Source organism: Triticum dicoccoides, chromosome 4A, assembly GCF_002162155.2.
Source record: "Triticum dicoccoides isolate Atlit2015 ecotype Zavitan chromosome 4A, WEW_v2.0, whole genome shotgun sequence".
In the NCBI taxonomy this organism is placed as follows: Eukaryota; Viridiplantae; Streptophyta; class Magnoliopsida; order Poales; family Poaceae; genus Triticum; species Triticum dicoccoides.
Window position 1 is genome coordinate 568,338,684 of NC_041386.1, and position 27,402 is coordinate 568,366,085.

At 43.7% G+C, this 27,402-nt stretch overlaps 4 protein-coding genes across 9 annotated transcripts; 2 read left to right on the forward strand and 2 right to left on the reverse strand.

The window, feature by feature from the left end:
- The first annotated feature begins 294 nt into the window (after nt 1-294).
- On the forward strand, nt 295-8,755 carry LOC119286808 (E3 ubiquitin-protein ligase FANCL-like). Of its 5 annotated transcripts, none has more exons than XM_037566268.1 (12): nt 2,436-2,475; nt 2,585-2,686; nt 2,835-3,991; nt 4,853-4,920; nt 5,108-5,178; nt 5,512-5,772; nt 6,275-6,435; nt 6,525-6,580; nt 6,906-6,958; nt 7,034-7,157; nt 7,428-7,525; nt 8,348-8,755. In XM_037566268.1, exons 3-12 carry the CDS (start codon nt 3,780-3,782, stop codon nt 8,417-8,419), a joined length of 1,176 nt encoding a protein of 391 aa, XP_037422165.1. In that variant the 5' UTR covers nt 2,436-2,475; nt 2,585-2,686; nt 2,835-3,779; the 3' UTR covers nt 8,420-8,755. The 5 variants fall into 5 exon arrangements, with proteins under 5 accessions (XP_037422168.1, XP_037422165.1, XP_037422163.1 ...); XM_037566266.1 differs by having other exon boundaries at nt 2,456-2,475; nt 2,585-2,705; nt 2,823-3,991; XM_037566269.1 differs by lacking the exon at nt 2,436-2,475 and having other exon boundaries at nt 2,823-3,991.
- Nucleotides 8,756-10,928: 2,173 nt separating this feature from the next.
- LOC119289158 (EPIDERMAL PATTERNING FACTOR-like protein 2) lies at nt 10,929-12,303 on the forward strand. The gene is made up of 2 exons (XM_037568556.1): nt 10,929-11,444; nt 11,559-12,303. Exons 1-2 carry the CDS (start codon nt 11,363-11,365, stop codon nt 11,852-11,854), a joined length of 378 nt encoding a protein of 125 aa, XP_037424453.1. The 5' UTR covers nt 10,929-11,362; the 3' UTR covers nt 11,855-12,303.
- A 1,050-nt stretch (nt 12,304-13,353) lies between these two features.
- LOC119286809 (GDP-mannose transporter GONST1-like) lies at nt 13,354-17,740 on the reverse strand. 2 transcript variants are annotated; one of them, XM_037566272.1, is made up of 10 exons: nt 17,435-17,740; nt 16,392-16,559; nt 16,023-16,248; nt 15,771-15,910; nt 15,147-15,276; nt 14,855-14,953; nt 14,515-14,669; nt 14,114-14,230; nt 13,934-14,031; nt 13,354-13,841 (listed from the first exon to the last, which is right to left on the reverse strand). In XM_037566272.1, exons 1-10 carry the CDS (start codon nt 17,437-17,439, stop codon nt 13,783-13,785), a joined length of 1,197 nt encoding a protein of 398 aa, XP_037422169.1. In that variant the 5' UTR covers nt 17,440-17,740; the 3' UTR covers nt 13,354-13,782. The 2 variants fall into 2 exon arrangements, with proteins under 2 accessions (XP_037422169.1, XP_037422170.1); XM_037566273.1 differs by lacking the exon at nt 17,435-17,740 and having other exon boundaries at nt 16,388-16,518.
- Nucleotides 17,741-20,059: 2,319 nt separating this feature from the next.
- On the reverse strand, nt 20,060-26,409 carry LOC119286811 (AMSH-like ubiquitin thioesterase 3). The gene is made up of 14 exons (XM_037566274.1): nt 25,944-26,409; nt 25,688-25,752; nt 25,503-25,596; nt 25,174-25,347; nt 24,929-25,035; nt 24,363-24,468; nt 24,225-24,271; nt 23,790-24,114; nt 23,547-23,636; nt 23,406-23,468; nt 22,753-22,827; nt 21,897-21,959; nt 20,813-20,865; nt 20,060-20,372 (listed from the first exon to the last, which is right to left on the reverse strand). Exons 1-14 carry the CDS (start codon nt 26,070-26,072, stop codon nt 20,192-20,194), a joined length of 1,572 nt encoding a protein of 523 aa, XP_037422171.1. The 5' UTR covers nt 26,073-26,409; the 3' UTR covers nt 20,060-20,191.
- Between the last annotated feature and the right edge of the window lie 993 nt (nt 26,410-27,402).

Here is a 27,402-nt window from a genome sequence, read left to right on the forward strand (position 1 = left end):
CGCCAAGTTTGCTTGTAATCTACATATAGGTAGACATGTTTGGTTGGGCATCTCCCATGACCCCAATCTTGTACCTATGACAATTACTTCTGAATAAATAAATCAGGCGAGATTTCTCAAAAAATAGGATATTCCGAATCTAAACCCCCGTGTCAAGGTCGGCCTTCGTGCATGGGCTGTGCCTTGCACAGCGGGGCCAGGTGCGGAACTGGCCCACCAAGGCAATACTGGGCCGGCCGGCAAGCCCTACACTCGGATGCCGGAGCCTCGTGCGTTCGCCCAAAAGGGAAAAAAAAACCGCGGCTAGCATAAACGGTGGGCGCGCGGCGGCGGCGGCGGCGGCGGTTGGCCCTCTCGAGTCATGGTGCTACCCGCCACCCTCTCGCGCGACGCCAGAGCTCACTCGTGCCCTGCACAGGACGGCCAGGGGGAAGCGGGGCCGCCGCGCCCGTGCAGACCGCCCGCGTTCTACAGCTCCGTGTTCGCGCAGGTACGCCACCCGTTCGACGAAATGCCGCACCGGGCGTGGCCGTTAGTTTTCTCGCTTTCTGCTCCCTGCGAGTGGCGTGGTAGTCTGGTAGGTGATCCCGCGTTACCGTTTCATGCTCGCAGATCGAAGAGGTCGGGTGGGGGCAGCTAGTGAGCGCCACAGGCGACGACGGCGTGTCGTGCATCACCTTCCGCGTCGTGTAAGGGATTTCTCGCCTTGCCTGGCTGACGTTTCCGTGATGCCTGAATTTTTTGCATTTGATGTTTTGATGGTCTGGAGTTAAGTATTGTTGTTCGGTGACACTATGATCATCAGACTTAGCGCACCTGTGCACGAACAACTAACCGAATTACCCCCTCCCAAAAAAAAACCTAACTGAAGTTCAGCAGTTTCATGCGTTGTTCCTTATCAGGTTGACGGGTTACCGTTTATCAAGAACTTTGAGCTGTAGCTTGGATAGGATGATACCATGAAGTTCCTTTGACAATGCATGCAGTGTTTCTGTTCTGTGATTGCATTTGCATTACATAAACTTATGGCTTGTGGCATCTCTGATTGTCAGGGATGAGCAGCGATGGCAACATTTACTGGAGATCACACTGCCCATGAACTACCCGGCATGCCCTCCTTCAATTGCTGCGGTACATTTCATCTAATTTTCAAAGCATCTCTCAGAACTGTTTTCACCGTATTGTGCAATGTCAGATATTTCGGAAGGATCACACAAGCTATATGGCTGTCTACTTCTTACAGGATGTTCCTTATCTCCCCAAATTACAGTGGTCAAAAAGCTCGAGACTGAAGGATGTTCTCTGCCAGTTCCAAGCGGTTGGGGAGATATTATTTCCCATCTTTTCATTAGTTCCACTTCTTACACTTCCACCTCATGAGCTGCATATCTATGGGTAATAACCTATCAACTTAATATGTTTTGTGTAAACAATTAGCACCTGAAGGTATTGCAAGATTACTGGTCTACAATGGATGGCATTGACAAGGCCCTTTGGGTTGTCGATCCTACAAAGCCGACATATGCTATGTCTCATCGTCGCATAGCTTTGGGTGATGATTGCTATATTTTACTACATGTTGATGCGCACAAGCCCAACTCCTTACCAGAGTAAGCTCAGATGTCAAGTCTGTACATGAAAATGCAAGCATCATTGTTGATCGTCAACAAATTTTCCAGGTGCCGCTTCCTAGGCACAGATGGGAAACTGGAAAGGCTGATAAAGAATTGGAGAAAAAATCGTAAGAGATGATGGTATATTGTCAGGTTTCCTGCATTAAGTGACCTGTTGTACCTTTTCTACTTATTTATTACTCCCTCTGTCCCTAAATATAAGACGTTTTTGCAGTTCAATTTTAACCACAAAAACGTCTTATATTTAGGGACAGAGGTAGTACTATTATATGCTATTGAAATATGTCATATTCAGATATTTTATAGCCTGTTGAAGTTAGTTCTGCATAACTCTGCTGCTCCTAGTATCTTCTTTTCTGAAATCCCCATGAGTGTGTTCTTGCGGAATAATATTAAACTAGAGAGTGTATAAATGAAATTGAAATTTCTCTAGTGTTACATTAGAGGCATGCGAGAGGTGTTACAGACATCATTTTTCTGATACTAGGAGCGCTGACGGAAAGTTCCATGAGAACCTGGCAACCGTCTTAGATTTTGCTCTGCCGCAACCCCCTTCTGTGAGTATCAAAGATGACCAGCAAGCTGATTGTGGGATATGTTACGCGACGCATCTGCCCGTCGGTGAGCCAATCTCTATTCCGCCTCTGGTCGCAACCTTTTCTGCCCATCATGTAGTTTCCTGACCATAATATCTTGCGTCTTTGCTCCTGAATGAAGATGACGAACTCGGTACTCAGAGCGGGTGCGCGGCGGACTACAAGTGCGAAAACCCTAGCTGCAGCAGAGCCTTCCACTCGGTGTGCCTGAGAGACTGGCTGCGCACCATTACTACGACAAGGCAGTACGTAGAAACGATGAAACCCTAAAGAGATTATTCCACCCACCATACGCATTGGATTGATGTGCAATGTACTCCATCTCTGATTGCTCTTGTCATCTGTTCTCTGCAGGTCGTTCGATGTTCTGTTCGGGAACTGCCCCTACTGCAGCGAGCCTGTCGCCGTGAAGAGCACCGACATCTGAACCTGCCTTCTTCGCATTTACAAATCGAGGTGCTGAAGTTGGCTTAATGTGAGCGGTTTGTCTGGATATAAACTAAGTTATGGAAACTGTGTATGCTTGTATAATAGTAGGAGTAGCATGTTTCCACCTTCCAGCGTGCGCTTTTCGATAATGACCTTCAAGCAGGTGTGGTTCCAGGTTTCGGGCGGACCAGTAAAAAGGAAGAGGGAAGAAAACAAGAAGATCTAGGTCGCTACGTGGATGAGCCGGTCGTCATGATCTAGATGTCATCAATGGAGCTGCAAGGGGTCAAAATTCCCGTTGCTTTCTACGAAATTGGCGTCCACTTCTAGAGATGAAAGAAGTGTGCCAGCCTAATTACTGAAAATTGGTGTCTCTTACGCACCCTTCTAGATTTGGGACGAATGAGGAATTGCTGACTGGTATAATTACAGTGGTTTGGATCTCTGAATGTCAATGCGCATTAGTATTTCCCTTGGTTGCTCGCCTAACGGCGACCCTTGAATTAGTTTACCAATTATTCCAAGCCGCCTGATGATAAAATAATAGTTCCAGAAAGCTGAAACGGTCAGTCAAACGGCCCAAATCCACGACGGCAAACGAACGACTATACTATTGCAGATCTAGTAGAGAAGGAAAAATTGCCATCTAGACTTGTAGTTGTCCCCTCTCTTAGAACAGTCCGATTTTATCCCGACACGGCGAACATATAACGGATTGCAGAGACAGGAGCGCATATCAGGTTCTCGTGGAAGAAAAAGGAGAGCTTTAGGAGGCATCATCGCACCAGATCCACCCATGTCGACGACGACGACGACGACGCATCACCCTGCGATTTGATCCCATCACCGGAGGGCAGGAGAAGGGGGAAAAAAGAGAGAAAAAGTAAAGGCTGCTGCCGGTGAGGCGAGCCGGTCCGCGGAGTGAAGTGGTGATCCACCACACCCACAACCACAAACAAACAGAGGCAGGAACCAGAAGCGACCCACCGGGCGGTTGAGCTCCCGCGCCGCCCCCTCGCCTCATCGGCACCCACCTCGCGCCACCGGCGTCACTGAGGAAAGTTCTGGGCGACTCCCCCAGGCGGCGGCGGCGGCGGCGGCCAAGTCAAATCCAAGTAGGATGGCGCCGGGGGAGGGCGGGGAGAAGAAGGGGAGGAGGGGGAGGAGGTGGCTGCCGGCGGCGTGCCTCCCGCGGCCCGGGTGCTTCACGGTGTCCGCCGCCGACGAGGGGCCCTCGGGCTCCGGCTCCGGCGCCGACGAGGGAGGCGGAGACGGGGCCAGCAGGCGGGCGCCCACACATCTGATCGTGACCGTCAATGGGATCGTCGGCAGGTGATTGTTTCCATCTCTTTTTTTACCCCTCCGTTTCTTACTGCTTTTCGGCGCTAACCTCGGACCACTCGCACGCAATCGGTTGGCTCCTTGACTTTTGAACTAAAGGCTATGTGGACAAAATAGTTGGCAGTTTTAGAATCGTTTTTGAATGAATCTATCGGTCAACCTAATGAACCTATGATGGAAAGGAAAACAATCCATTGCAAATCATGAGTATTCAAGGGCTAACTTTCAGTGGATGCTGTTGGAATGTTGGATCCCTGAGGAACAATATAGCTGAGTATTATTTATTTATTTATTGAAATTAGATAGCTGAGTATTTGTCACACTTTCACACTACAGAAGTTGCTCTTAATCTTGTCAAAACTTTGGTTCAAACAAATATAAACATTCGAATCTTCCCTCAAAAAAAATTAAGCATTCGAATCCACAGAAACATAATTTATTTTAATATACACTTGTAAATGTATATTAATTGATACACTTGTTCATGTGAAATGTCAGTAGACCTGCACAAATTGATACATAATTTTTCTTCTAAGTTCTTACCTTCTAATTAGGTTCCAGCGTGCAGTAGTATTACTCTATTACGTTTGTGAGTTCCAGCACGTTTGTGAGTTCCAGCTGCACTCACAAACAGAAGGGCGTGCAAGTGTTCAAGACATGTAATAATGCGCAAAATCCTATATTTTACCTTAGTTTCTTGAATGTGTTGTTAGCTAACATGCAGTTCTACAATGTGTTCTGAGGAAACATCTATTTCCATTTTACCTTAGTTTCTATCATGCAGTGCAGTTGCATTGTGAGGAGACATCTATTTCCACTTTTTTTTTCAAATGTTTGACTTTTCTACTGCAGTGCAGAAAATTGGGGTTACGCAGCAAAACATTTCATCAGAAAACACCCTGAGGATGTGGTTGTTCATTGTAAGTTCAACAGCATTAATTAAAGTATTTTATTATTTATGTGCAAGTACGTTCAACCCCAAAACTAGTACTCTTTCAGTTGGGAATGGACCACTATTTTGGACAGTGAATTAAGTAGTCACACTATCATTAATGGCACATCTCCTGTGGGAGAAAATAAATGGGAACGTTCTGTTGTGTGGTACAGGCAGTGGATGCAACTCAGCAACTCGAACTTTCGATGGTGTTGATGTGATGGGAAGGAGATTAGCGGAGGAGGTGAGTATTGGTAAATTCATGTTGGAAAATTTAATGTACAGAGCTGAGCTAGCCTCAATGATCTTTAATCTACTTTCTTTTCTACTCTTCTCTTTCATGATAAACAACCTTACTATTCCAGGTGGGGAGAGCTAGCCTCAATGATCTTTAATCTACATTTTTTTTTTCTACTCTTCTCTTTCATGATAAACAACCTTACTGTTCCAGGTGGGGAATCCCCCCACCGCTGATTACTGAAAAGCACACCCTTATATGCTTTATCATTATATCAGCTCCTATTACTCTCTGCCTCGTCTTCCTTACTTCAAATTAACCTATATTTTGTGTTTTTAGGTGATTTCAGTTGTTAAGTGTAGACCAGAACTTCAGAAGATCTCCTTTGTTGCACACTCATTGGGTGGGTTGATTGCAAGATACGCCATTGCACTACTATATGAGCCTACTACACAAACAGATTGTCATGAGGAGTATGAGAAGGATGTCAATGATGCTCGTAGCAACCAACCGATGGGTCAAGGCAAGATTGCTGGTTTGGAGCCCATGAACTTTATAACTTTTGCAACACCACACCTTGGCACAAGATCACATAAACAGGTTATTTACAAATTTTGCAGTACATTCTGCCTTTATATCAAGCCTTGGCCAGATGGCAACCTATTGTGGTTTAATTTGAGCTTGCACAACTAGATATCTTTTCTTTTTTGACAAACCAACATATCCCTGCATTATATTAAACCAGAAGGAGTATGGAAGCTCAGATACAAAGTGGATAAATTTGAGTTAATGAATTATGTATATTAATGGCAAATATGAACTTCAGTAAAGGTATTAGTTTGATGTAAATATAGTTACACCATTTTGATTTAAGTTGTTCCTTTTTTCCATTTCATTCACCTGGTTGCTACCATACCTCTCAGTGTTACTTATTTTTTTTTCGATGTATTAAATATGCACAACTTTCTTCCTCCTAATATCCATCACTGGCAATTAGTAGCTTTCTGATTCTAGTGGGTGCATCTCGTACGATGGTGTGACAAACTGGCAGATTGACTGGATATGCAGATTAATTGACTCCATTGTTGATTGCTACACGCAGATGCCCCTTCTCCGTGGTTCCTATAGATTGGAAAAGATGGCTTTTGGTATGTCCTGGCTTGCTGGGAGAAGTGGAAAACATCTTTTTCTAAAGGATGTTGAAGATGAGAAGCCACCATTACTTCTTCAGATGGTTACTGATTACGGGGATCTCCATTTCATGTATGCCATATAAATGTTGTTTTCGATGAATAACTACAAAAATAGATCTCCTTATTTCAGCGTATCTTATACTTTGTTTCTTTGTGCAGATCAGCTCTTCGTTCTTTCAGGCGCTGTGTTGCTTACTCAAATGTTTGTGGTGATTGTATCCTTGTGCCATGAATATTTGTACTTAGCAGATCAATATAAACATATTGGCTATCTATTTACCAATTCAGAATTTAAAGCACTTTGTTTTATGGCCTTGACTGAAGGGGAGCCTTGGCGCAGTGGTAAAGCTGCTGCCTTGTGACCATGAGGTCATGGGTTCAAGTCCTGGAAACAGCCTCTTACAGAAATGTAGGGAAAGGCTGCGTACTATAGACCCAAAGTGGTCGGACCCTTCCCTGGACCCTGCGCAAGCGGGAGCTACATGCACCAGGTTGCCTTTTTTGTTTTTTTTTGTTTTATGGCCTTGACTAAAAGTTCAGTCGTTGTTGGCTGGAAGACATCTTCAATACGCCGTCAACATGAGCTTCCCAAGGTAATGATCTATTTATTATCAGCCCATATTTGGTCTGTAACAGGGTTCTTATGTTTCAAAATCCTCTGGCATCAGAAAGAAGATTTTGTGGATGATGTAAGATATCCACATGTTGTATATGTGGAAAAACCAAAGGCTCGGGATGTTGATTTTTCGGATGAAATGATTTATCAGGCAAAAACTACAAGTGAAATGGAAGGTAAGATACTGAGTTGGAGTTATAGTAGTACCAGGCTTTCCATGATGATGTGCTGTTTATTGTCAAAGGACTTGATAAACCAGCAGAAACCATAGATGCCGAGTTTCTAATGACGAAGTCTTTACGCTGGTTAATGTTTGCATTGGAGCTAAAGTTTTGTTTTTATTTAGCGTGTTTTGTATTATATCCAATACCATTCCATACTTCCATTTCTCCAGGATGATTAAGATCATATGTTCTGTAACTGAATTAACCTGTCTTCAATTTCAGAGGTAATGCTGAAAAGCCTAAATAGAATTCCCTGGGAAAGGGTAGATGTTAGCTTCAAGAGAAGTAGACAAAGGATTTTTGCCCATAGCACCATTCAGGTTTGTTATAAACCCCATGGCCTTCTGGTTCTTATTCTTCATGTCTGTTGGATAAAAGTTTCTACACTGTGATTACTTTACATGTTGGCACCAAAAAAGAGCCCCCCTTTGAAAGGCTACATTTTGAAGTTTCATTAGCATCTGTCTACTGAAAGCTCTTGGCTACATTAATTTTCTTTAAGCATTGCCATTTGTTCTAGAATTATTTTACCAGTCAATAGAATTTGCTTATGTCTAGGACAAGAATGTCAGTGCAAGACATTAGAAGAATGGTCACACTTTAATGATTAACTGCAAGACTGTCAGTGCTTGCACTGCTGATTTTAGGAATGCTGCAGATTCTTACCCGATGATATCGTAGTAGTTGATCATGTGGGGCGTATGGCTCCAACGACACAAGAGCTAGAAAAGGCTACCATTTAAGTTGGTAGGTAGGTTATCATGGACCAAATACGGATGCAGTCCTTGCTGTCAAAAACAGCAGGCCCTCTCTCCATTTTATGCCTATTCAGGATAGCTTTGCTACCTATGCGTTATAAGTTGCTGCAAGCTCAGGAACACAAGGTTTAGCCCAACTTGCATGGCTGGCTAGCAGGGTAGCTCTATCCACTTTGTTTCTTGAAAACAAAAAGGGAAAAAAAAAACAGAGCTATCCTTGTCCGTATGAGTTGATGCTTGTGTAATAAGCTGCAATGCCAAAACTGAAATGTGATATGCAATGCACAAGTCAGTTATTGATAAGTGTGTCGATGAAGCAAATTTACCAAGTTGTCACCGTCTGAAAAAACTCATGCATTCTTTCTCATTTCTTTCGTGTCGCAGGTGAAGACATATTTCTTCAACTCTGATGGGGCTGATGTGGTCTTCCACATGATCGACCATTTTCTCTACTAACATGGAGCGATAACGTGGTGGCGGTGCCGATTTCTTTCTCTTCTTCTATCTGGATACCAATTTCTTTCTCTTCTTCTATTTGGATTATTGGGTACCAATTTCAATTGGATAGGAAAAGGATAGGGGCAAAAAGTGTTGGAGATATACTACAGTGGAACAGGCAGAACCACCCGCTGGGCCTATGTAGGCTTCCTGTAAAGTCTGTCTGGGGCTCGGTAGGTTCTTTTCTTTTCTCTCTTGCATCCATGCTTCAGTGTGCATGCATGCATGTAAATGTTTAATGGACCACAGGCTGTTGATTCATCAGTGTAATAAAATAAGATAAGATCCGCTGTGTGTTTGCGTCTCGAGCAGAGAACTCGTAGCGAGAATTACGGGTATTGACCTCTCTTGCCGTCAGTGCATGCATGTCTCCAGCTTGACCTGAAAACCTCTTTAATTTCCCAAGCACTTTGACTGGCTACACCAGTATATTATATACCACCAGCAGAAAAAAAAACAGTATTATATACCACTACTATACTGAAGCTACGATTATTGCTTGTGACATTATTGGGATGCACAGTGTATGGCTGCGCTAATGGGGATTCAAGCCGTGTCGTCCGGTTTAGAAACACCTTAACTCGTGTGAGTTAAAAGAGATCCCATCTTCAAAACATGAGATTTACGTACTTGGAGCAATGGTCAGAGCGAGCGTGCTTTGTGACATGGAGTTTGGTTCTCAAATCATTCACTCCCCCTCGTCCTCTCTGATCACCGCCCGCTTTTGCTCGCTAATGAAAATGGCATCAAGCGCTCCAAATGCTTCCGCATTGAGAACTTTTAGATTAATATGCCCGGTTTTCAGGAGACGTGGAATGAGGATCACAACCATGTTGAGCCCTACCAGGTGCTACACCACAAGCTCAAGAAGACTAGCATCAGACTAAATGCTCTTTTCTCCAATGCGGAAGTTCAACTCCATATGGCCCTGAAGATAATTCTTTGCCTTGACATTGGACAAGAATCTCGAACCTTGAGCCCGGCAGAGCTTGACCTTCGAAGGAGGCTCAAGCGGCGGGTGGTTGGCTTGGTTATGTTTGAGAAGGCTAGAAATGGGCAAAACTCAAGAATCACAAATATCAAAGGAGGAGATGCAAATACAAGATTCTTCCACCTAAGAGTTAATCGTTGCGAGAGAAAAAAATATTCACCGCCCAAAGCATAATGTGGGATGGGTGGCGATCACAGTCACAAGAAGGTCATTGTCCACCGTCACTTCTCCTCTATCGTCAAGAAGGGGCCTCGTCGACATAAGTACCTAAATTGGAATAGCATATTCCCGTCCCAGCTTGTGATCTCAATGACATCGGAGCTCTTTTTACCATGGACGAGGCTAGGCATGCGGTATTTGATTCTGCAAGTGATAAGACGCCGGGGCCTAACGGATTCTTGACGTCCATGGCCTACAAGATGCAATTCGAGGGGCTCTTCATCACGCCTCTGCTAAAGACCGCTTGAAAGGCGTGGGCTACTCCAAAATGCAAGTTATCTGCTTGGTTGATCATTCACAATAGAGTTTGAACGGCCGATTGACTTCATCTTAGGGGATGGCCAAATTTCGGTATGTGCCCCCTCTGCAACCAAATTCAAGAAACGATGGCCCATCTCCTTTTCCAATGCTAATATTCCGACTGCGGTTTGGAATGCAGTCAAGGCACGGATCGGCTTGGGCGATATTAGGACAAGTGATTGGCCGACTATATATGGTCGTTGTCAAAGATTGGTGGAACAAGATCGTCGTCCTCGCGATGAATAGCCCCCCTCCTTATGCTTATTTCCTCGGAGCTTTGCAAGGAGAGGAACGCTATGGTCTTCTGGAACATCTCCACTCCTTCGATGATCATTGTGCATAGGGTCCTTGAGGAGGCTAGGTTGCGGGTAGCGACGGGTGCCAGGGGATTAGATGCCATTTTACCTCGCGGGTAACTGCTCTATTTTGGCTTGGAACTCATGAAACCATCGGTCTCTTCTTAACTAACGAAATGGCAAGTCTTTTGGCTCGTTTCAGAACAAAGAAAAAAGGCAACCGCATGAGCCTGAAATGCACCGAGAGAGAAAGAGAACGGGGCATCTGACATCACCATCATCGCCATCGGGGGTGTGGACTGAACTGAAGATCAACAAGTACTAGCATCGTTATCCATCCCAGCTATAGCTGCCTGTCCGGCTGAAATTCTTGGCCCGCCCTATTTTCCGATCCCCGTTCCGCTTGCAGTTGCAGGGAAGAAGGGCCTGCACAGGGGCACAGGCGGGTCCCCGCCATTTTGGAAACGAGCCCAGCTCCACGCAAGCGCTCTGCTCCCCGTCGCATCGCATCTCATCTCATCTCCCCTGCTTCGTCTCTCTCTCTCTCTCGAGCTGTACTCCTCTTTTCTCGCATGGCCGGAGCGAAGGACCTCGCTAATCCGTGCCCCTGCTGGCGTGCATGCAGTGCAATGTGAAGGAGGGAGGGAGGGAGGGAGGGAGGGAGGGAGGTTAGGCAGGCATGCGTCGCTGTCTCTGCCCCCAGCCCTTGTGCCCTCCTGCCGCCTCTCTCTCCTCCCAACTCTTGTGCTCCCCCCTCTCCCTCCCGCTGGCTCTGACGCCGCTGCACGAAGCCTTTAATGGCTTCAGAGCTCAGCCACATTCAATGGCCATCGTCCGTGCTGGTGCTGCCACACCACACCGCTGTAGATAGACAGGGCCAACCCCTCTCCCTCTCTCTCTCTGTGGACCATTTATTCCCAGCGCCACAGCTACAAGGAACGCCTGCCCATGTGAGCGCGATCCCTGATATAAGTAGCAGGCTAGCAGCGGTACCCTACTCCCCGGCTGCTTCCCTCATTCATTCATCAGTGAGTGCTTAACTACCTCCAAGCTCCAGTCGAGCCGATCGAGCTGAGGGAACTCCCGCCCTCCCCCATGAAGCTCCTGCTACTTTACTCCTCGCTCCTGCTTCTCCTTTTGCTACTATCCTCCCAGGGCCTAGCCTCTACTACTCAAGGTGCGTGCGTGCCAAGATCTTCTTACCGTCTCCACTACTCCACACCGCCGCATCTTCCTCGCTTTCTCTGCCTCTAGCTGATGTATCATGTTGCCGTCGCGCGCTTTGTTGCAGGTAGAGGGCCGCTGCATTACCAGCTCAAGGAGGCAGCTCCAAAGGTGGCGGAGGGCGCGGAGGCGATGTCGGCGGTGAGGATCGGGTCGAGGCCGCCGCGGTGCGAGGGGCGGTGCGCCCTCTGCGGCCGGTGCGAGGCGGTGCAGGTGCCGGTGGCGCCGCGGCGCAAGGGGGGGAGCCACTTCCGCCTGTCCGGAGCCTTGGGCGGCGGGGACGACGACGAGGGCTCCACCAACTACAAGCCGCTTAACTGGAAGTGCCGGTGCGCCGACAGGAGGCCGATCCTCAACCCGTGACGGCCGACGCCTGCTCAAGAAGAAGATGCTTGACGAGCCTCCGGCATCTTTGGTCCATCCCATCACAGATCACATGGCTGCTGTAAGTTGTTGGGAGAGGCTGCATGCGCTAAGATCAACTACACTACTGTACATGGCTGTGCAAGGAGTGGTTGTTGGGACAAGTTTTGGTCAGTTTGTTTAGGTATAGAGTTTATGATGATGATGATGATGATGCTGGATGATCAACTACATGCTGCTAGTAATTTGGAGGTGTTGCACTAACTGATCAGCTGCTTCTGAGTTCCCCTATATTGTACTATAAGCTTGGTGGTGTAATTAAGAGACTGATATCACTTCGTGTTGTCGCTCTGATGGACTAACAAGGTCCTGTCAACACATTGGTACTACTAAACATACGCGACCTTTTCTGGATCGTCTGGAAAAACAAAAAAGATGAATGTCGGATGTAAATCGAGTTTTATTTACAAGAAAAATGGTACGTGTCCTTTTTTTTGTTTGGAGATGATAAAGGCTCTGAAAAGGGGGGGCCAAACAGCGAGACAAGAGCTTTTTTGGAGCCCTTGGAGCTACGCTCATCATTGCTGTGGCCTTGTCTTTTCCTCCGAAGAACTTGTGCCCGTAAGCAAAAGCATGTGATTCGCTCCCAGGACATGTCCTCCAGGCCCAGGGATTCGCCACCATCTCCTTGCACACAGACAGGCCCTAGCAGAGGACTCCAATAAGAAGATTACCTACTCGCGTCAGCCAACAAGATACGTGGTTTGATCGTGTGATTTCTCTCTTCTGCTCCCGGTTAGGGTAATGAAGTGGAGTTCGTTTTTGCCCATTGATGATCTCTTATTTTTACAGAATTTCAAGTTCAGTGAGAGAGTACAAGCGGATATTGCCTCTATAGCCTGTGATGTGGTGTGGTGTGCATGCATGGCTAACTCAAGCCTTGAGCAAAGGTTACTAGAGTAGTAACTTGGCGTCTGCATTCAACCAAGAGCCCTGACTGTCACGTGCAGATATGCAAAATCCTGCCTACCAACCTGAGTGCGAGAAAAGGACAGTGCTGAGCCAACATTCAATACTCTACTTTGCTCCAGTGAGTGAATGTATGACTGTGCGCGAGCTAGTCCTCCTCTCCTCTCGGCGAGGTCTAGCGAGTGACAAGTCATGTCTCGTGTCCATGGGCATTCAAGCGTCTGTCTCCTCTGCCCCCATTTTTTACTCTTCCTTTCCTTTTCTTTCTTTTTTCACACAAGGAGAGCAGTCAGAACATTTATTACTGTATGACAAAGCGTAAGGACACAGCTTAACAGCAAGAGGGAGGCCAGGCCACGGCCACACCCACAGCAGCAGTCAAACCTCAAAACAAGTCGGCCACACAAACTATAAGCAAGAACCAAAATACAGAAGAGAGAAACCAAAAGAGACGTCAAGCTAGGGCACAACACGCGTGTTGCTTGAGTGAGGTGAATGCGCTCGACCGGCAATGGGAAATGCACAAGAGATAAACCAGAAAGACATTTCTCAAAAGAGATGAGAGAATATACAGCAGCGATCTGCCCAGCCGAGTTGGTTTCAGAGGAGAACCTCCAACCCAAGAATTACTACCTGTATATGTGTATTTACCCAATCATCTATATCCCCGACTGCCTGGGATTTCAGCAGCATCTAACCATGTATCTTACAGAGGACGTATATATGCCACCATCCACCAACCAACCACAAGAGCGACGACAAGAGAAGATCCAGGACGGCTTCGAGAGCAAAAACAAAACGAAGCACCAGGCTAACTAACATGACGTTGTCTCTTGTCTTGCCAGCTGGGAAACAACCTCACACCTGCACAAATTTCCCAGTCTGGTTTGAGGGAGCAGACTGCTTTTTTTTATGACGACCGCAATCCTGCCCTCTGGTAGGAATGGGATATGGAACATCTACGACTGGGAGTTTTCGCGCAATTTTGCCCTGGCGAAAAATACTCCTGCTAATAGCCCTGCGGGGTGATGGCATGTATGGTTTCTTTCGTTAGTGAAATGCAGTATATGTCAGCAGCCGTAAGGCAATATGGTCATAGACGAAACATACCGAACAGAATGCTGATGGAATTCTCCATGCTCGTGCGGACTTTGAAGAGAAGGATTCCGGCAATGGAAAGTGGGATCTTGTTGAGGGAACCTACAAGGCTGCAGGGCAATGTTGGCATTAGAAGCTCAACAAGAGTGAAGGGCGACGAATTTTGAGAGGCTTATCAGATTCATTTGGTACCTATATGTTGTTGCGCTTGTCTGACGAAGAAACCACATCGAAGTGAAGCTGATAGCGAGCCCCAAAACCCCGCTAGCAGTGATGACTAGCCAAAACGTAGGCATCCTCAGGAGAGGCCTGCAAATTCACTTCCCATAAGACACAAGTAGCATTTGCAATTACAACTAATTGTTCCGTCAGATGTGCTAGCTGCAGTAGTTGTATCTTTTTTTTAGAGATGCAATAGTTGTATCTTGATAGGAGCTTAAGCAATATTTTTTTACCAGCAGATAACACATTTAAGCCTATACACCACTTTCCTGTCAATAGTTGTATGTTGGAGGAGGAACCACAGTTTGCATTTAGTTATTAGGTTCATGCTAGAACATAAAACAAGTGAACGAGTGAAGTTTGAAGCTTACGTTTCCAACAGGTACTCCACTTCATTAAAACCAAGCACGAGGATAACTCCCAATGGTAGTGAAAGAATATTATTCAGTAAAACCATCGAAAGCTCATTCAAATTCCCAGATCTGGTGGCTTCCTTCGCACTATCCATTACATGCCTCAATGTAAGCTGGAAGCAAGTAGTTCATTTGTTAAAATTTATATGGAGGTACCTCACAACTGAAGATATTTGTCCTATAAACTAGAGTGTGAATCTTGGAACTGAATGTAAGAATCTAAAACATTTGGGAAGAGTAACAGTTTGATAATTGGCTGCATATTGTAAATTTTCAGTGGCATTGAGAAGAACAATACCGAATATGATGCTGTTAAAAAACAGTTTAAGATCTGCCATGTATAGCCGACTGCATGAAATGACAGATCTGTTACTCCTCCTGCAATGGCTGAGATTATCTACAGAAACAGAGAGACGAGTCAGGTCTTTAAGGGCCCAATAGTGTGTTAATTTAAGTCATGTTTCATGAACATCTATGATTAGATATATAGCAATGAATTGACTACATGCAATTATTCAGCAACAGAAGAAGAAAATAAGCCCCCTCAAGCATTCAAATCCTGCCCAAACATTCATAAATTCATGACATACCATCAACATTAGAGAAATCCAAACTTGTCTATCATGCTGCTTCTTAAAGAAGTAGGTTTCCCCAGAAGCAGTAAGAACATTGGCGACATTCTTCAATATAGTCAACATCGCAACATTGATGTACTTCAAACTGAAAGGTACAGAAAATGTTAAAATGTGCAGTGCTTATCTGGAATTTCCTTATTACAAGTTGAGGAACAATTTCTTCACAACTCATATGGAAATGCTCAACTCATAATGTTCAGAAAACTTAGAAATTTTCATAGTCTGAACAAACTAATTGAACATGAACAGAGAAAGAGCAAACGAGCCTCAGCACAACAAAATTTTACCCTTAAATGAAATCTATGGGCTATCAAACATTATTAAGCATCAATACTAATTTAAGGAGGAACAAGCTATATCCCATGTGTGTTCCTTTATGCATGGCTCTGAGAGTGGGGGCAAATGAATAGAGAGCAGTATTCATATTTTCCGAAATGGAGACTATACAATAGAAACATAAAATAATTGCTTAAATTTGATAAAAGATGCCCCGATACCGAAAGGATATAAGTACAGACCAGCATAAACTGCGCAGAAAACAGTCCTCAGATCAAAATGATTTGAAAATTTGATACATACCTAAACATGCTTGTAATTAGCATTCCGACAAATATGATGTTCACAGGCAACCAAACTTTGATTAACTTCCATGTTAGTGGTTCAGTTGAGATAACACCGGAGAGGGACAGTGTGGAAACTATGGTCACCGATACAATGTTCTGCAGCATAACATGATGAAGAAAATACTATCAGTGTTACCCACGCAGCAAATATCTATGAGAAGGAAAACAAGATTGCATAAGAAGTATATGGTCAGCCATAGCAATATACCTGGTAAAGCATCAGAAATATTCCAGCATTAAAACCATAGCCAGACAAAACAAACTTGTTAACCAAAATCATGCTGCAGGATGCTATACAGTAAGCAAGACCAGATAGAAGAGACTGATTCTGAATGTTTGGGAGCCTGAGGAAGTGTGACGGCCTATCTCTATCTTTTGAGGCCTCAACATCTTCCAAGTCAACGTCATCAACAGAGAAGGACCTCATCAAAGATCTGGAGAAAATATGAGACAAAAGCACAGTGCATTGTGTTAGCTCAGGCCATAAATGCTTCCTTGATATTTTCATTTGAGGAGGCGACAATGAGGTCCATAAATGCCTGCAAAATAACACATAGATCAAGAGAAGCTTACATGCCTGTTCCCAATCTCTCTCCTCATGGGACTTGCAAGTGCACCTTGTCCTCCAATCCGATCCCAGAGTTTACTCTTTTCTCCGTTCACGAGTGGACTAGTTGTAGTAATCTCCGGTGATTTTCTCCCGGTAGGGGTGCCAGGATCCACATGATTGCCTAAGTGTTGGATTCTACAAGGTAAAACAGTGCTCACAATCAACAATAATCCAATTATTTAATGCATGAATCTCTTATGTACTATGTTTAACAGTAGGTCCCATTTTTGTACTCTGGTCAAGCATGCATATGAAACCTATGATACTTCGAAACGCATCATAGTGGAGCAAAATTATAAGCATTAACAGTTTCCAAAAGAGTTCTGCGCATGTTCATACTATATACTTAAAAATGCATCGTAGTGGAGCAAAATTATAAGCATTTGCATTTTCCAGAAGAGTCACCACATGCCCCTACTCTACATAAAATCAAACTAAAAGGATCGGTTTCCACAAGAGTTTTCATATATCCGTACTATAAATAAAATCTGCTACAAGGGTTACTTCCAATATTTGCTCAGGATTTTCTGCCTGCGTGACACATTTTAAAATGTAGGGAGTTGAGATGAGCCCGGTTGAGACATTGAACAAGCCAATTTTCAAGCATCGTGAAATTACCCTGTGAAAATATTTTTCAGACATCACTGTGATTCAGACATTTAATTACGGGTTGCAGCATAACAGCGACATTTTGGGCGCTCTAATCACTCGTAGCACATACAGAGCACATGAACTTGGGATGCACCCTAGAACAGGGCCAAAACAAAACAAAAACTGTATACTGACATATTGCGCAGGGACAGAGCAAAATGAGTCCTCCTCGACCGAATCCACGGTTAACAATTTAACATATACACAAACTTACAGGTCCCTCCCAAACCTACCCTCAATCCATGGGAAATACACATATGTGGAAAACTAGACATGCTGGTTGGGAGGAAACCAGGCCGCGTGATTGATAGATAAAGGGGGAAAGAAAGGGAGTGATTAGGCGGAACCCTTCGCGTTACCTCATTCCGGGGGTCGCGAGCTTGGGGGTGTCCGGCGGCGACGAGCTGGAGAGGGCAGAGGTGGGATCCGGCGGTGAGGGCGCGCAGACGCTCCAGGCCCGACTTGCTCCGGCGAGAAGGCGGGCGGACAGGTGGAGGCGAGGGAGCTGGGAGGTCCGTGGTCCGTGGAGCAAGTGGGGGGAGGAAGAGGAGGAGCGGGAGCAGGAGGCGAAATGGTCGCCGCTGGCTCGGCTCGGCGGCTTGACGAGTCAGCGAGACCGAAACCCAGTGCCTCGGTTTATCCGGCCGTACGGTAGGCGGGCTGTCGCAGGGACTGCCGGCTGGCGAGGTCAACGGCGCAGCGGCAGCGGCAGCGAGCGAACACGCATCACCCCATACACTTTCCACATACCGCCGCTGGGTACGGCACGAGAGCGTCAGGTGTACCGGATGGTCATCCTGTGCGTTCGGTTTATTCGGTTTACATGGTTCGGTTTATACGGTTTTTTAATTTGTATGGTATTAATACTTCGATAAATGCGGTATAAAATTAAATACAGTTCGGTTTTAGTATATACCAAATTATTTTGGTATGGTTTCGGTATATACCATAAAAACCAAAGTTGACGCAAATTTGAAAATGACGTAATAATAATTTGCAAATTTATGACTCAAAACACATACTATTTTGCACAAATAGTATATGACTATATATATATAAGTATATATGCATGCATTAATTCGTCTGTTGATGGTTATGGACGTGCTTAGCATTTTAAAAAGAGAAAAATGACTATGTTACAAGAAAATTTTACATGCTTATTAGTGAATTTGACTCATGTATAAGAAAAATGACAACTTGTATGGTTGTTCATCTCAAAAAATATAAATTTATTTTTACTTTGGTTTATTCGGTTAACCGTTCGGTTTTTCGGTATATACCATAAAAACCAAAGTTCAAATCGGTATGAAAAGTTCATACCATACCAAAACCAGAAACCATAAAAACCATAAAATCGGTTCGGCTCGGTTTATTTTCGGTATGGTTTTTCGGTTCGGTTTTGAAATGCACAGGGTGACCGGATAGGCAGATGCCGGAGGTTTGGAGTCAAACCTCTTTAAATTTGATCGAGTTTATAAAGGCATTGCTTGTTACGCAGGGGCAGAGTATTTTTCTACATGTATTTGGTCAAACATAAGATTTTAAGTATTTTGGAACGGAGAAAGTACACCGGATCAAGATTGCTCGGTTCGTCAATATCCTCACGGATCTTAATTCTCTCACACACTTTAATCTACTTCTAAATGTTTTCCACGGCAACACCAAGTTTTTTGCTATGTTTCATCAAGAAAAGTGTGTGCAATGTGAGGCCAAAGCAATTACAACTGCTCTCCTGACATTATCACCCTCAAAATGTTTAGGGCAACTCCAGCGACGTGTATCAAATCAGACACATCAAACTGCAGACATGTCTGACGACTGTGTGTGCGGACGTTTGACTACCCGTTGCATTGTAAAAAAAAAAGACGAACCACGCGGTTCAAACATTTAGGGGGCGCTTTGATGTACCGCGTGCGTTGGAGATGCCCTTAGGTCTTGATTGGATTGTTGTTTTCCAGCGCTTTACACCTGTAAAAGATACACACCTCCATCCATCGTTTTTCTTTCTCAGTGGAAATTACATACAGCCAGTCAAATACACTTGTAGAATAAATATGGTTGTAAAAAGATCCACCGATTCGAAGCAGGGCCTTAGCCTCCGCAACACTCTGCGACTCCATCTCTCTTCCGATGTTAGCGAAGCTAATTGATGGCACGGTAGATATTTTCCGGAAGCGAGACCGTGGCCGGAAGAGCTCTTTTGATCCGAACTCACATTCTCCCTGATGAACAGTAAAATTCAAGAAAATGATAAAAAAACAGTATTTTATGATAAACATTGCTGAAAGTCTTAACTTCCTGCAAATTTTCGTGATGAAATAACATTGGTGGAGGTCTGGACCAAAAGAACAAAATCGATGCTCTAAAATGCTCCCAACAATAGTTTTTTGGAGCATCGTTTTTTTCCCAGACCTCATTTCATCACAAAAAATTCCACGAAGTAAAAACTTTCATCAATGTTTATTACAAAAGAAATTCAGATTTTTTTTACTATTTTACGGATTTTACTATTCATCAAGGAGCATGTGAGCTCGTGTTCAAATACTCCGCATCCAACCGTGGCCTTCTTCATCCTCCTCATGGTTGACCACCTCAATCCGCCAATGTTTCACGGGGTGAATTTATGCCAAGCTCCAGGATTGATATCCTAATGACCAAACCAATTGTTTACCAAACCAAACTACAACTATCTATGAAATGAGTGTCAAAATATCAAGTGCAATGAAAACAGGGGCAAATCACCGAAGTGCAAAGAAACCTATGGCAAAAGAACAATGTAGAGAACCACATGCACATTTGTGAAATATAGCTGTAGTTTAGACATGCATTCTGTGCCCCTTTTGTTGTTTTAGTACAGTTTAGATCAGTCAACATATTTGTTTCTCTCTTTTTGCAAGCAATCATCAATTGTGAATGTCTCCTTGTTCCACGAAAAAAAATTGACATGAGAACTCACTCTACATAGTGGTTACCAAAGAGGCAAATAGGTAGGGCGTATGACGCGTGAGCTCGTAAAGCAATCAATTCCAATATGTACTGTACATTGTTATGTTCCGCAGCAAGGTACAAGTTTCTTATCTACCATGTATAAACGCATAATTCTATCAGAATCGGGCTCACACACGACGAAGGTCAACCATATCAAACTTCACACTGGGGTTCATGTACACATGAGAGCAATGCTCGTAGATTGAAGTGCCATCTAGAGGCTCCTCGTGAGGATGGAAACCAGTCTCCTGGCAATCGTGGATCACCCCCATGCCACCTGGATCCGTGAGGTGAAATATGCCGTGCTTCCTGCTCAGAGAAAATATAGACCATTGTCATGAGATCGTCTAATCAGATGAACAGACAGCACCTATTGTAAATAATTTATTCAAGACAATGAAGAACAGTATGCGTATTTTCCAAGGATTTGTTTCGGGAAGGATTAAGCAACATTGCTTGGTAGTACTTGTTATTTTAGGTTCAACGGATTCACTGAAACTGAGGACCGAGGAATAACTGCAGGGGAGGAACGTAAAGCATGTGCGTGTCTACATAATCATTTGCAGATTCATGGTCTTAACTAGGAACTACTCTTTCCTCCAGCTATCAAGGAAATTATAGCATTTAGTTAATCTATGGCTAAGAAATACAGAAATGAAGGATAATAATATACAGCAATGTAAATTCAAACCACAAAATCTGCACTAATTTGCCCAAAAAACTGCATGCGAGTCCAATGTAACATATACCTTGTTGTATCGGTAGGCGCCATGACAATTGCAATTGCTTCAGGAAGCATGACCTGTTGAAGCCAACAATGCCAAACACAGGATCAAGTTAAGAATACTAATGAATTTGCTGGAGTAGTTTATGAAATATACTTGTAAGAAGCAAGCAGTTGACAAATGATATTGGCACGGTCTGCTTTTGACTGCAAGATGTATGTATGTAGATCCTCACAACATCTCCACTAACATAAAAAGCACCAGCTGTGGCTGATCCAAAACATCCTAACTGCTTGGCTATCCACATCTAAAGGTCCATATTGATTCCATCTTCAGCGCAGCACAACACAACTAATACCCCTAGGCTTGTTGTAAATTACGAATCACCCACCACTGCCTCCTGAATAGCATGCTGATGCACCCCTCCCAAACGTTCATTGCACGTGTTTAGTTACTACTAGTTTAGTGATAAGGATTTCAGAAACAATAAAGAATTTCATCAATTTTGGCTCAGCAACAACATTTCAGACTGGACCAAAAACATACAAGAAAATGCCATGACTACCGTATACAAATTCATTACCAATGCTGCAATCGTAGCCCGGTGCCAGGGAAGTTGTGCCGAAGCATAGAAATCCTTGCCCATAAAGTTAGAACTTAAGGAATTAGAGATAAGTCAGTAACAGAGACATCACAGTTAGCTGAATTCTATCTTCAGCACTAACCCTTCTACTTTAGGTGAGTAAATAATGAATAAAGGGAAAAAAAATACAAGAATCATCTCAAAGGGAGCCGCCAGCAGTCACTTGTTACACTCTCAATCTCAGGGATGTAACGTCCCAACGAACCCAGTTTCAAGATATTTGTGTCAAGCAAAATCATACAAGAAACACAACAATAATTTTTCTATTGATCGAGAAATTACAACCCAATTTCATTGCTATAGTGCATTCAAATTCCGAGACTTTGGGCCACTACTGAACAACAGCCATATATTGAGAAACCTTTTTTGGCTCAGATCAACTAGTTGCTGGACATGGCATCAGTGAGTGCAAAGCACAATACAAACAACAATTACTACAACAGAAGTATGGCACATGGGGATTACCTGATACGAATAATGATTATGAAGATCAATGGAAGATAGAAAGCAGGTCTGTGTCGGATGTGTCTGAAAAAGAACATAAAATTGTGAAAAAAGAGTTTAATTGTCAATATATCATAGGTTAGGATACAGAGACACCAAATGGTGCTTTCGGCACAACTGAGCATCACGAAACTCCCAGTGAGTATTAAACTGTAGCAATTTAGAGTACAGAATGAGTTAACAATAACCTTAGCCTCAACAAGTTCCCAATAGATAACCCCATCCGCTCAAATATATTTGATAGGACACAAATTCTTTAAGCATAGGACTGATACTTTTGAATTTGGTAGGTGTGCTCCATGTGTACTACATCCATGCAATTTCTTGGGTGCTTTTGAACAGTGCACAATGGACTTAACGCAGATGGGGACATGGGCACTAATATGCATCAACAAACAAATACTCCCTCTGTAAACAAATGTATGACGTTTTAGGTCACTACTTTAATGACCTAAAATGTCTTGCATTTGTTTATGGAGGGAGTAAAATTCAACTATGAATAGGCTTTCAAAATATATATAGTCACAATATGGACCCTTTTCACAGTACTTAATTTCACAGTACTTAAGCAGAGTAGCGACAGTCATGATAGTTAAGTGTGTTTTGCTGTCTTTAATAGTCCGAGTAGTCACAGTTAGCCATTCTAGATCACTGTCTTAAATAGACATCATTGGTAGAAACTAAAACAGGAGGACAAATTATAGTTCACATTTTGTTTAGGTACAATCATTAAAATACAGGACAAATGAACAGGACACTCAAAAGTCTGAATATAGCTTGATCAGTCAACAACAACAATTTGTCAAGTTGAACTTACATGAATCCAACCAAGGGTGAAAAGTGAGCCTTTGTCCTGAACTTCAAATATTTCCTCTTCATTCGTAGCTTGACACTGGAAAAGGAAAACAAGTTATTTCTTAAAATGCTAAATTTGGGGTACTGCACTGTAATATGTAAACTTGGAGTAAGAAGAGAAAACCATAGGCTCCTTGCATGAGCTTATAGCGGGTGCAGCATTAGCCACTAGCCACTAATCAAATCAATTTACTAAAACTCAAGCATGGACATGAAACCTCCAGTTCTCACTGCCCTCAGACTCCAAGCCATATGACAGTAAATCATAAAGAGCATCTAAATCAAAGTTACATTCCAATTTATTTTAATAAAAGGAAACTCCTTCGCTGGTCACATTTTCTTCTGATAAGGTATATAAACTTGTTAGGGTGCTCTGTAACATGTACAGTTTAGAGTTTACAATCATGAGCGTCAGTCCAAATTGTTCAAATGTTTTGCTAAGCAATCACCAGTCCCTGTGAACTATGGATACAGAATATATATGAAGAAGGTATAAGAGCAGCAAGAATTACAAAAGGCTCATCAACCTGATAAATTGCTTAGAGAAAGGACTCGATTGACTTGAGGGTTAACATCTGATGAAAGAAATAAAAAACAGAAAGAAAAACAACTTACTGAATCAGACGTTGATTCCTGCTTAGGAATTATCAGTGTCGTCACATAAAAAGTTCTCTTTTTCTACATAAGCATATAGAAATGTTAGTGATGTAAACAAATATAATATTCCTTCTATTTTCTTTGTGGGGAGGTATATACCAGGTTACCAGCAAGAATGCCACATGTTTCCAGATTTTTTGCAGTATTTGCCTCAGCAAGTCTCAGAAAAGACTCCATTAATGCCACCGGCTGTCAAGGTAAAACAACATAACGGTCAAGAGGTACAGGTCTACATTTGCTACAGATGAAATATGGATAAATAATCATGCTTAAGAACACAACGGATCTGGAAAAATACCATGACAAAGTAAAGAACCTGCAATTTGAATTTAGTTTATTTACCACATGCAAATTTTGAAAACGCCCTGTGTCACAGGGAGCAAGTCCTGGTCTTGGATCAGCTACTCTTGATGGAGAAATCGGTCTACGCTCAGGATGTACTTGTGCCAGGACTGGTGGGGGGTTAGGCTGTCTGATATTCAGCTGCGAGAATTCTTCCTCGAAACTAGCAGGAGACACAGAGGCTGGCTCTTTTACTGGTAAAGACCATTGACCATCATCAAGTGAGAGAACAGACTGCATATCACCATTGTTATTTGTCAATCCATCCAGTGATGTTGTATTAGGACCATGTGAGTCATTTTGGTTCAAGATTGCTGGAATTAAACTGCAGAAGCAATGGAACAAAAGGGGCATATAATCAGAAATAGTTATACCTACATTAGCTGTATTGGCTGGTATCTATACAAAGAAATGGAGAATAATACGAGTCCTCACCTAGGGATATTGCTTTGGTTCAGTTCGGGGTAACTTGGATACTGGACCTGTAAAACAAGCAATTATAAAACTCATAATCAATAGTTTCATGTCATTAAATAAAACATGTAAAGCAAATTGAGAACATAATAATTATACCTTGACACCACTAACAGGCCTTGTCCATTGGCCATGAAGCCCATTCGGTCCTAGTATTGAATGTCTGGATAGTGTTTCATCTTTTGGATATGGCAAACTGGCATATCTGCATAAGTTACACAGAGGAAGCAAATTATTTCTCCCTAATTATTAAACCAAAGCATTAGCCAACGACTATACAGTATGTAAACAGCTGTATATGACAGTTCATGTGCTTATAGCAGTAAAAAGAAGCAGAGGCCCATCTATTGCAAGTTGGATCAAATAACCAAAGAGATTAGATGAGTTACAGATGAATAGAAATTAGAACATGATTTTCAGTAGCTATGTAAAAAACAATTGGGACGATTTTTCATTTCATTATCGAGAACAGTTTCAGAAAAGGAAGATACATGTTAACCAAATGCAGTCAAACAAAATCTTATTTTTAAGAAATACCAAGACCAATATCAAATCACCGATTCCGGAATCAGTCACGTACAGGGCTCGACACCCTGTGGCCATTTCCGAAATAAGATTGGTCTTGGTATAACATGGACATTAATAGGATTGAATGATAAACGTACGATTTGACTAGATGCCTATCAGGTTCAACACCCTGTGGCGAAGCCTCTTGATGGTTCCACCTAGAGGATGATTTCTGCAATGGTCCTGTTGAGCTTCCAAACACTGGCTGCATGAGAAAAAAGTAAATTCCATGGAAAAAGAAATAAAACAATAGTATAAGAAAAATGCCAAGAAATATGCATTATATAACCCTTTGTTAAAAAAGGTGGCATAAAAACTTCAAGATGGGAAATAAAGGGTATACCTGCACCATATATGGACTTGCAGCAAGCTGATCTGTCCTACTGCTTGCACCATTTCCAGCATAGGTTTCATGTGGACCATTACGTTCTTCTGCAGCCCTTCTATTAAGCTCAGCAATTTGCTGTTTCACAATCGGCTTCAAAGACTCTAGCTCACTGATAACGTTCAAGAGTTTCTGCACGAAATTTGAGCTAGTCAGCATAAGCATTTGACATATTTCCATTCCAAATTCAAAAAACTCTCATACTACACTTCTACGTTACTCATTAAGCAATCTAATAAATGCTGAAGCACTAGGAGAAATATTCATTAAGCTTAGAGAGGTAATACATCGGAGTTATGCGGCCCTCTCTTCAGGAATTCCTTTTCTCTTGACTTGAAAGCATGATAATCACGATGCTTCGGGATCGTCTCAGACAACAGGCTGCCAGTAAACAGAGGTCAGCATACCATCAACACCAAGCTTAAGATATTGTAACAAGCTAATATAAGATATACCAACACAGCACACCCACCTCGAGTATCTCAGGAGGATAATGTACAGGTCGATGAGGTTCTTTTCCTCTCGATATATGTTCGCCTGTGCACCACATAAAACGACCCAAATGTTACACGCCCGCGAGCTAATTGACAGTATGTACGCTGATTGCGTAGCAAATACAAACGGATTCAGCGTCCCTGAACCCGAAACTGCCGGTTACATGCAGAGGTATCAGCACCAAAATACGGGATCGCGGAGCAGAGACTCTGAATCTCGGGTTAGGGTTTGACCTGGCGGAGAAGATTGTCGGCGATGCGGAAGTAGTAGGGGAGGCTGATGCGGTGGTCCACCGCGACCGGGCGCGCCATCCCCTCAATGTTTATGTATCTCCCAGCTTGCCAAGGTGATGCCATGGCCATATCCGGCGACGCCTAGTTCTGTGCCGACTCCTCCGGCGAGATTTTGCGGCCAAGATGGTCCGGGCGGATCTCTGGGTCGCTCCGACGGTGGGAGGATGTGACCACAGAGGCAGACGCGGGGAGGCGGCGGAGACGCGGCGAAGAGACGATGGAGTAGGTGGGGGGTGGGGGGTGGGGCGCAGAACTGTAGAGGCAGCAGGAAGCGCCAAGCGCGGTAGCGGCGGGGCGCGTCGGTCAGTGGGGGCAGTTGCCGGATGAGCCGATCGAGGAAGAGAGGGGGCGCGAGTAGGAGAGGGGGACGAGGACGCCGGCGAGGGGCGGAAGCGGCGAGAGGGATGCCGTGTGCGATGAGGAATGTGACTAAATCTGTGATTAAGTTTATTACACTTTTTTGATTGAAACTCAGTTTATTACACTTGTAATACTACTAAAAGATATTTTTCTTCGTTATAAGTGTTGCTTCAATCCCCACCTAAAGTCCAATTTTTAGTACACAATCATATTAACTCATTAGAAATATATTTTTTACGCGTAGAAATATTGTATTACTCAAGCCAACAAAAAGTTACAATCAGCGGTGACTAGCTCAAGCACTCTCGGGGGTCCAGAGCCAATCCAAGTCATGGTTCTTCCCTCCGTACGAGCAAAATTTACTAGACTGTCGCTAACCTGATTTTGAGTACGGTTTACATGAGTAATACAACTTTCATGAAGATGTAAGAGATATCTAATCTCTTTGACTAATGAAGCATAAATAGACCTATCTTTCTCTTGCCCTTGGATCAACTTTATAGCAACAAGTGAATCCATCTCAATGGCTACTGGGCGATCACTTCGCTGGATCGCTAGAGGTAACCCTTCCATGCAAGCACACAACTCTGCCTCCAAAGCTTCACGACACGAGTAAAGTGTTGTGCATGCTGAAAAGATTAAGCCTTCCAAAGGGTCCCGTAATACCATACATGCTCCTGCCCTGCCAGCATCAAAAGATCTGTCCGTGTTAAGCTTTACGCACCCCTTCGGTGGTGCAGCCCACTTGGGGACGACCGGTGAGGGCGCTATATAAGCCTGAAGTAACATGCGGTCATAAGAGATGATTGATTTCACCTTGGCTGGGTCCATATGTGTGTTCATTTTAATAGCAATTAGCGACTCCAAATAGCTAATAAGGAACCTCCTCGATACTTCAAGAGGCGGCGGAATCTTGTTGTGCACTATCTCATTACGTATGAATCAACACCTCCACGGTGTCATAAGAAGCATGGACCTCTCTATTTCATGTAGTGGTTGTAGCACTTGGAGCAACCATTCCTTCCCAACATTCGCCACA